Genomic DNA, 9,840 nt, shown 5'->3' with positions numbered 1-9,840 from the left:
GGAGGCATGTTGTCAGCTCCAAAGGAAAGGGAGGACTGCCCTCTAGCGAGCAAAATCAGATGGTCACTCCCCAACAGATGATGGGGATGCTACTTCACTGGCTCCCACTTATTTAAGGTCCAAGCTAGTCATCTTCCCTTCAGTACATCTTTTAGGAGTCTACAGCCTCTGTAGCTACTATGATTGTTTGGCCTTAGTGCTGCAATGCTAGACCTTTCATCAATGTAACCATTGTATTTTTAGTCCAAATTTCCTTTACCCAGAAGGCACCCAGCAGACACCATTCTGCTCCCATGGGGAAGAGCACAAGACAAATAGCCCAGAGTCCTTTCTAGTCTCTGTGATGTGCTTCTTGGCACAGTACTTCTCCATAAGCAACAGCAAAGCTGGATATCCCATGTAATGCTGTGCACGCTGGCAGGTCAGCCTGAAGTCTGATCTCACAGTCTGTGTGTGTAAAGTAAGAGGCCCAAGAGTGGAGCCACGTTTGATTAAGCACAGCTTTACTCTGACAAGACAAAAGGGTGACTGGCACGTTACCAGCTCTGAATGCTCACCAAAATCGGTACCGAGTCCTGGATGTCTTTATGACTAACCAGCTGCACATTGCCATCTTCGTAGTAGTGAACCTGCACAAACAGAGAGATGTGGAAGGTATGACTAATACTGTGATCCCCATCCAAAACCAGAGCTTTACTGTGTTAAGCAAGCTACACACAGATCCAAAGAACAGGAGAAAACTCAACTGTAATGCTGAGAGAGCTGCCACAGCTTCATGTGGAGGCTACTAAAGGCTGCCTTCCTTCTTAGTCAAGACCATGCAAATACAGGAAGCCCTTGGTAGAGCTGGAATGAGAGCACGCAATCCCTGTGTTCACAGACTGTTTACGAGCCTACCCCTTATTAGCAAGGGTCAGGAGTGAAACACAGCTTAATGTATCATCTGATGATACAGAACTGTGCCATCAGGCCAGACTGAGTGTTTAATTCTTAAAGGAACCATTCTCAAGACTATGCTTCGGACTATTAAACGATTCAGCTGTCGCTGCAGTTTTTGAATTTGAAAGTGCTGTATTTGCATACACCTAAGTTTTCATTTGGGAGACAAATCCCTGGGAAAATTCGAAACAACTCTGGATTTGGTGTGATTTACTGTTTGGCAATGCACTTACCTGAATCTTCAGCACTGCAGCAACCTGAGCTGTGGGTGGAGTGATGGTAAACTTCCATTCGGACCTCCAACGACCATTCCTGCAGAAAACCACACAGGGAAGCTGTTTGTTTGTACTCAGCTTCATCCACTAATGGAAGAGCCAGACCAGGAATAGTTCTCAGTCTGCTGAGTACCTAGTGCTTTGTGGCCTGCACTGAAATACCTTGCTGGGTATCTTGTGCCACTAAAGTAGTGTGGTTCAAGGATGGAAGCTTCAGCATGCAGAAATATGATGCATGTACGCTCTGGGACCAAGAGAGCTACTGCCACCTGGTTCACAGTATTATTTACATGAATGATTGAAAGCAACACAGGGGGGCCTTGTCCTGAGGCCTTTTATCAGGCCTGATGGGGAGGTAAGCCATTAGCAAGTTGAGGGCAGAACTGAGTCTGATCCAAAAGTGGTCATCTGATTCCTAGCATACTGCTTTGATGCAAGCATGGAGACAGAGATTGGGTTCAAAGGGCTGGGAGAAGTGGGAGTCCAAGAAGAAAACATCTTTTCAATTATCTTACCAAAAGTTTTTGGGCTGAAACTGGTGGCTTTCAATACAGGCAATAACCGTCTGCTGCCCATCTATAGTTTTGCCATAAACCTGTATTCATAAAGAGAGTTAAAGTTAAGTGCTAGAATGCACAGGGCTAGAACTCTAACAGCTTTGAGCTTTTTTTTTTCAGTAATGCTAGTAGAAATTCAGGATTCTGCTACCCCACAAACCAGAAAGCATGTGCATACGGTTAGTTACCCCCTTTATATATACACACATGGTGCCTGCTTTTCCAGTCAACTTAGCGCTAGCCAGGGCTGCTGCACACAGTAACTTTGGCTTATTGGGAAATGTTTTGCTGCTGGTTACATCCTGCCCAAATGCATGAACAGACTACTTGTACCCTTTTGGACAGACTACCTATACCCTTTGCTTCACAGCAAAGACCAGACACGCATGAAGACTACAGAGCTGAAATATCACTGCTCAGTAGCACTGCCTGGTGCTAACAGACATGGGGCAAAGAGTCGCCAGTGAAAAAAGATGGATACTTAACAGTACAAAAGCCATTGGGGTAATGGTCTTTCACGTATGCTCTCAGTGCGTTGTCACAGGCATCTCTCCAAGACTTTAAAGCTGCTTCTGTGTCCTCAGGCATGGGATCACTAGCTTCCTTTCTTAAATGATCAAACTTAAAGGAAAGCTTGTTCCTCGGGTCTAAAAATCTACCGTTGCCCAGATCACCGTGTTCTGTAATCAAAACCTGAAAATAAAAAGAAAGCAAGGCACTTACTCACATACTTAACCCTTTCATGCGGCTTTCAAATTTGCTGCATACAAAAGCACAAAGCAAATGTGTTTTCTTACCTGATCATCATACCCCTCTATCTTCACTGGAGTGAACTGATCCATGTTGTACTGGGCAAATGCACTGTTAACAACAGAAGGAGGATAAGCTTTAATAGTGATATTGCTATTCGTATTTTTTCTGACACTGTCAAGTATAAATCCCTTCTTCCTGACAGAGCCTGCTTGCTCACTCCCCATGAAAATATCAACCATAGATACCTCATAAACATGCTCTAGGAAAGGCTTTCTGTGCTGCTTTTATGCCAGGCTGGCACCAAAAGCAGGCCGGCCCTGCACCTGCTTTCTAAGGTAACTATAAAAGCCAAGTTCTCTTGCCAGGTTTAGTTAGCGATGACTGGGGAAGCAGGAAGTTTAGTAGCAGAGCTATTGCCTGGAGGAAGATGAACAGGTCAAGGCAGTTCAGACAGGTAACAGCTGGAATTAACATGGCCAGCTTTGGTGAAGCACGATATAATTTGAGTTTAATGTTTCCAAGAGATCTGTTTTAGAAAAACTTGCTGATGGAGGCTTTGTGTAGTTCAAACACAAATCCTGCCGTCTTGCCTTCCACGTGTACCACAAGACTGCTTTTGAAGTTACTGAACAATCAAACAAGATACTCTGACAGCAATTAGTTGAGGATGGTCATTTACCAAACTTTGGCTAAGAGTCACCATAAGCTGCAAGCCTCCTCAGGTTAAATTTTCACAATTGGAACTAGACAGTGGTACCAGTTCTAGAATGGTTTACAAGCATTAACTGTTTATCTGGCCTCTGAAAAGTTACATTCTGCAGATGCTGGATATCCACATGTACTTAGGTTCTTCTCTGTGAAAGGTCATTCTGCCTAGGCCTTTTGAGAAGGAACCTCTAGATGCTGCATTGTTTTTGGAAAGGGGGAATTACAGTATGACAAAGGCAGCTGTGATCACTTGTCCTGTTTCCTCATTAGACTTGATGTACAGAAGGGTACACTTTGTTAGTGCTGAATTGTGAAGTGGCTGTCAAACAATACTTACTGTGCTGCCCCTTCCCTGAGAAGATTGTCATTGTTAAGCAGTAACCGCACATCTAGAGAGATGAAAGTGCATAGATTATCAAATATTTGAGTCTCTGCTTCTATCTCACTTGTTTAATAGTGCAAAGGCAGACACTTGAGTGTCAGAAGTATTCTGCTAGCACAGGATGTGGTTGCATAGTGGCATTAAACTCTCCTTGCTGTCTGGGTGGTGACTTTCATTAAACTCACTTAACACTGTAACCATGCTAAACAGAGGGGATGGTTTTGGGAGTCATACAAACAGCAATGACTACGATTACACTGGTTTTGCACTGTGTACTTCATACTTGCATGTTCACAGCTTTCTGAAATATTCACTTCTGGGAGGTATAGTATTCTTTGCTTGGCCTCTGACCAATGGGTATTTAAGATAAAAAAAATTATTCCTTCATTCACTTCTTAATAACGGGAGAGCAAAAGTAAAGTGACAAGTATTCCACCTCTAATAAAGTTCTTTGATTAGCGCTGAAGTAAAAACGTGTTGGAATGGGGTCCAAAATGAACGGCTTAAACAGAAAGCCAGGTGTCATGCTTTCGTAATATAAACTCTAGAATATAATTACGCTTTAGAGTCTTCTGGCAAAAGCTTAGAACATTTTAATGTTTGCCACAATAGTTCCAAACAAGGTTGCAGCATAGAAGTGCAGCTGAACAGCACCCAGCTATAGAATTTTGCATTCATCAACTGCATGTAAGATTTTTACCTTAGTATTTTGATTAAGCTTGAAAATTATTAACAAAATAAACTGTAATAAAGCCAATGAGGTGCATAAAAACCCATTGAAGATAAAAAAAGAAAAAAAAAAAAAGAGTGAAACCCAGTATCTAAGAGACTGATTTTTTTTGGTTAGGCTGAGAGGCTTGTAAAGGGGCTACTTTTCAGGAAGTGCAGAATACCCAGTCTCTGGAAACTGGGCCTCTTTAAGGCACTTCATGTCCATACCCCAAAATCACTAACTTTGATTATGTTGGCTTTAAAAAGAATGCAGTAGTCTTGCACCTATGCTTTGTGAGGCACCTTCAATATCTTGGGGGTTTTTTTTGGTAACAACTTAAACATGGAAAACCCATGAGTCATTGAGTTGTTCCTATTTACTCACCATTAAACACTTCATTAAATTCTCCTGGGGGTGCATGTGTGATAAATTTTGCTGCAATACGTACCTACAGTAAAGCAGAATATAGTCATTAGTGGACAAAACTCAATAAACATCAGACTTTTGGGTTAATACAGTCTGCAGTGTGTACCATCATAATTCACCACAGTTCACTAGCTGGACTGGGCCTCCTAGTTCTCAGCAATACTATATTTAGGGAGAAATTTAAATAGGTTTGCAGAGCATCCATTAGTTGCCAAGGCTTCAGCTGCTGGACTGAAATTTGGGGCCTAAAGCAGCTAAAAGCTTTTGGCTCCCCCAGGTTAGGCTGGCAGAAACTGCCTTGCTAGGATCCTCTGAACATGTATAAACTAAGTAAGGGTTTTTCTGTTGTTGCAGTGGCTGGGTATGGGCAGTGCCTGTATCATCCCTGTTTGTATCTGTAGTGTGTCATAGGTTGTCTCTGATCTGTACCTTAAAGCTTCGTGAGAGGTCTGGAGTGGGCAATTCTTTACGGGTCTTTAGGTAAATGGCTGCATGTAAGCAAGTGGCTGGACTCCATGGCCCAAGAGGCCCATTCCAATCCTGTGTTCCAAAGAGCGTCCGTGGGAGAAGCGGGTGCTCAGCACCCATGACTTCATTCTGGGTACCTGGTATCCGGGAAAACTTCTGCAAACGTAGCCCTTGATTTGGAAACAACCTTTCTGAATCTCAAACTGTAGCTTGGACACTGAACTACCCAACTTGGGCACCTGCACACCCATTATTAGCTATCTTTTTATGACCCAGCAGAACACAGACTGTGTCACTGCTTTTGCTACCTGGAGGTTGAAGTCTACTCATGTAGAGATTAAGTAAATTCCTGGCTTAAGGGGAGCTGTCGGTAGATGCAGGGTATTACAGCCCACTGAATGGCTGTAGCTAGGGAGTTTCTAGACTATACTGTGAGATTCAGTGGTTGCTTATGATGCAACTCATTTGTTCTTGATGACTGGTTGGAGGAGGAGATGCTACTGACCACCAGGAAAACAGCAACATGCCAAGGCTGTGAGGAGATCCCTTCTACAAGCAAGACAAATAACCTCTCCCTCTCCGATCCATTATCTTGAATACCATGAAGCTAGAAATTAGCATAAAGGAATAACCCTGGATACTTTAAATTGAATTAGTTAAATTTGATGGGCTTTAAAAGGGAAGTTGGGTGACCCGAGCTAATGGAAAGAGATGTCAAGATACACAGCAAAGAGACAGAGGCCAATGGAAACGTACAAAATGAAACCAAGAAGTCAGCCAAAGGAGACTCTGCTTCCACAACCAACCTCCAGATTTCTGCTGGTGGTTGCCCCGGGTGTTGTGCAAGACAGGTCAATCCCACCAAGCTGAACTGTGGACACAGCATCAGCCAGCAATACCTGGCTGCATTGTGGGTGAATTCCAATGCAAGCTGTTGTCCGCAACGCAGAAAGAAACGGGAAGAGCCTCCAGCAGCCAGTGTTCCACCCAAGCAAGTGACTGCAATGCTATTTCCCAAGACTGTTGTAAAAAGAGGCTCGATTCCGCAAATCAGCGATACAGGCCATGGTCTCAAAGACTTTCACAAACAGGGAAAGGATCAGAGAGTCAGCTGGCAACGAGGCTGGGCACTTCCCTTTGGGTTTTTGGCATGCTTAGCTACTGTGACATTCACTTTGCATGTTTATCTCTGGATCAGCAATAAACAACCTGAACTGGATCCTCTTGCTCATCTGAAGGCTCCTTGTAGTCTAGGGAGCAGGAACTACAGTCCAGAAAACAGTAGCCACAAAGAAACTTTTCTGTTACAGCTGGAGAATCTTGAATGACTGAAGCCAAAGCAAAAGCTGCCAAAAGACCTCTGGGAATTCAAAGCTGCAAAACCTAAGCCAATGCTATTTCTACTGCATGCACTGAATACCTCTCCAAGGCTGGGAGTACTGTATATCTACTACTTTGATTACATAGAAAGCTTTCTGCCTTTCATTCACACAGTGTGCCCTGTACAACAGAGACACAGAATGGGAACAGGCAAGAAACTTTCACACCTTAAACCTCCTACTTGGTGACAACAGAGAGAGCTTCTTTTCAAGCTCATACTAGCCTATCAATTAGTTGCTGAGTTTGCATGGAGTTGGTTAGGGATTCACTACTGGACATCATGGTTTATTATTATTAATGCCATGTTACTCTCGTGTTTGGAATTACTGTTCGTCTGGAGTCTCTGGTTAAGGAAAGAACTGAAGACAATTCCATGGAGAATGTGGCAGCATTTCTGGCATGTGTCCATACAGGGACTTGCTGGTGCCATGTTGTGGTACATTATTCCTCCATTTGTCTGGGACTGTGTGTTTTTACTGGAAGGTGTACTGTAGCCCCAGCGTGAACTTGCACAATGTAGTGAGAGAGTTAAGGCATTTGGAATTGCAAGTACTATAATAAAAATGCGAGAGAGCTCATTGTGGGGAAGAAGGTATCTGAGCTTGCCTGAACTCTGAAGGTGGGAAGGCAGGCCCCTTTCCCTTTTAGGGGGTAATAAAAATGCCAGTGTGTTCTGTTGTGTACTAGACAGCAGCATGATACATTGCAATGCATGTGGCAGTGCCAGTAAGGCCTAGGAGTCTTCCTTCTAAACAACAGGTTTGCAAATTCCTGGCTTCTGAATACCTGGGAGAATATAATGTTCCTGGACAGGTCTCTGGAGGCACACATTCAACCAACAAAAGTGTGCTGCCGAATTTAAAGATGATATCAAACACATCATGCCTTCCACATAGCTTACAAGTTGTTTCCAACTTTACCACGAGTAAAAGTTAAGGCTTTCTTACCAGATAAAACTTTGTATTCATTGTCTTGGCCAATCAAGCTTCAGTAAGTATTATTTTTAAATTTTGCCTTTTAAAGACTATCTTGAGCAGCAAAAGGAATATAAATAATCATTTAATTAACTTAAGCTTCATGATTGGGGGTAGCAGCCAACTCTGTCCAGAAACCTTTTTCCAGCTTCTAGTGGGATACATACCAGTATTTCCCAGTCCATGTATTAAGGTTTGAAGAGCAACTTGGGAGTAGAGAGATTAACAGCTGGATGTGCTGCTGTGCTTCCTTGCTGCTGCTTCCATTTTACCAACAATGCCTCTACCTTAGCTGGCCTGAGCCTCACCACAATGCTAATCTCTCACAAATGGCAGGAAAACTAGTTATTTAAAAAAAAAAGTTTTAAAAAATGTACATTTGTTTTGTTTAATGCCCAACATCATTTATACAAGTGAGCATGCAACTCCTGAAAGCAAAGAGAGAAAGGAATAACAGAGGCCCTTGGCACAGGGGTAGAATGCTTGCCCATCTTCCCAACCTTCCGCTCCTTCTGCTTTGCAGCCACAGAAGGATAGACTTCTGGCATTACTAAAACATAGACTTTTCCATTGTTTAATAAATTCCCCTACTCTAACTACTGATTCTAGTTAGACAGTCTGATTTCATAAACTGTCTAAGAACATGTGACAAGCGGTGCCATCTAGCAGCCTACAACTCAGACTACTGAAACAGTAAGAAAAGGCACGCTGCTGCTGCTTCATGGCTGTGCCTTTAGAATTTACTGCATGTCCTACCCTAGATGGCTGAGGATCTCTTCCAAGCATGTGCTTTTCTTAGAAAGTGCAAGTGTAAGCACATGCAGAGGCATGTCTCTCTGGAAATGTTCAGGGTGCTACTGCAGATACTGTCCTCTGAGTACAGACAGGTTCACTTAACAGACACCCAGATCCATTCTGATGGGGAGGATCCCAATAGGAGAGCTGCCCCTAACCTGGCTGCTTATAGAACAGTTTCCTTCTTGTGGAGCTCCTACAAATGGCAGCTGGACAACAAGGGGGAAAATAACAAACTGGCCATGAAAATAACTAAGCCACATGCATATTTATGAAGTGATGTGCAACAAGGAAAATTATATGGCCCTTATGTGGATTGTGAAAGGTGTCTTGCTAAAGAAATACCATTATACTTTTAACTTTCTCTCTCCAACTTTCTTTTCTTTTTTGCACAGGTTGCTTCCTAAAAGATCAAGGCTGAGACTCAGATGTTTCAGGGAATTATAAAAGGCCACTCCTACATGCACCCATCTGCCACCACCTTCTGCTACTTTAGCAAGACAGGTGAAATTAAATGTGTAAGGCAGAAAGTGCCATGTCCCTATCTGCAAACCAGCAGCAATGAGCTAGGGAAATTGGCTATTTTTGTTAAGTATAATTTCCCCATCCTCTTGCCGCTTCCTCTGCTTTTTCTGGGGTATTAGACTTGGTTACCTTAAACCACTAAATACAGCTATCGTCCAGCTCAATGTGGAGGAAGCCCCCTTCATACACAGCAAAGTAGCCCTGCATATCAAGCTGTCAAAACTAGTGTCATTCTAGAGTACCTTTGCCTTTGGGTGCTGACACCCTGGCAGCATGCATGTCTGCAGAACTAAGAAAACAGGACCTGACCTATTTCCTGCCTCATGGTTACCATTTCAAGTGCCTCTGCAGGGTTGTGGCAGAAATGCACTTCCTTTTTCTAAAATGGGGAAAGCATCTAGTAAGGAAGCTAACCACTTGCTAGTTTAAGCAGGCAAAATGGCAGCTGCAAACTGTGTTTGTGTAGAAATAGTTCACAACAGCCAGAGCAGTGCTTATTCAAGGTAAGAAACTAATCTACAGGCCAGTCAGCCTTACCTCGATCCTGGGCAAGCTGTTTGAGAAAATTATTCTGGCACACATCCAGGAGGGGCAGCAGGGAACTGCATGCTCAGGGGCAACCAGCACGGGTTCATCAGCGGCAGGTCCTGTCAGACCAACCTGGTGGCCTCTTACGACCAGGTCACTAAATCATTGGATGCAGGGGTGGCAGTGGATATACTTTTCCTAGACTTCAGGAAGGCTTTTGATACTGTCTCTCATCCCATTCTCATTAGGAAGCTGGGGGACTGTGGCGTAGACACCCATACAGTCCAATGGGTCGCCAACTGGTTAGAGAGTCGCACCCAGAGGGTGGTAGTGGATGGGTCCTTCTCGACCTGGAAGGACGTGGGAAGTGGGGTCCCACAGGGCTCGGTCCTTGGGCCTGCACTGTTCAATATCTTCA

General features: G+C 43.6%; 1 protein-coding gene and 1 pseudogene across 1 annotated transcript in view; one reads left to right on the top strand and one right to left on the bottom strand.

Moving 5' to 3' along the window:
* Positions 1 to 9,840, bottom strand: part of CAPZA1 (capping actin protein of muscle Z-line alpha subunit 1) — a 20,002-nt gene that overhangs the window by 7,451 nt on the left and 2,711 nt on the right. Inside the window, exons 2-8 of the mRNA XM_019514083.1 lie at positions 4,711 to 4,774; positions 3,570 to 3,621; positions 2,569 to 2,632; positions 2,258 to 2,464; positions 1,730 to 1,809; positions 1,173 to 1,251; positions 558 to 629 (exon numbers count right to left, since the gene is read on the bottom strand). Of these exons, the coding sequence (XP_019369628.1) occupies positions 558 to 629; positions 1,173 to 1,251; positions 1,730 to 1,809; positions 2,258 to 2,464; positions 2,569 to 2,632; positions 3,570 to 3,621; positions 4,711 to 4,774 (618 nt within the window). The remainder of the gene's footprint in view (positions 1 to 557; positions 630 to 1,172; positions 1,252 to 1,729; positions 1,810 to 2,257; positions 2,465 to 2,568; positions 2,633 to 3,569; positions 3,622 to 4,710; positions 4,775 to 9,840) is intronic.
* Positions 4,784 to 9,402, top strand: LOC109295307 (annotated as a pseudogene).

Source organism: Gavialis gangeticus, unplaced genomic scaffold (genome assembly GCF_001723915.1).
Source record: "Gavialis gangeticus isolate Ggan-Ray unplaced genomic scaffold, GavGan_comp1, whole genome shotgun sequence".
NCBI lineage: Eukaryota > Metazoa > Chordata > Crocodylia > Gavialidae > Gavialis > Gavialis gangeticus.
The sequence above is the reverse complement of the archived record's forward strand: the minus strand, read 5'-3'. Positions and strand labels throughout refer to the sequence as shown.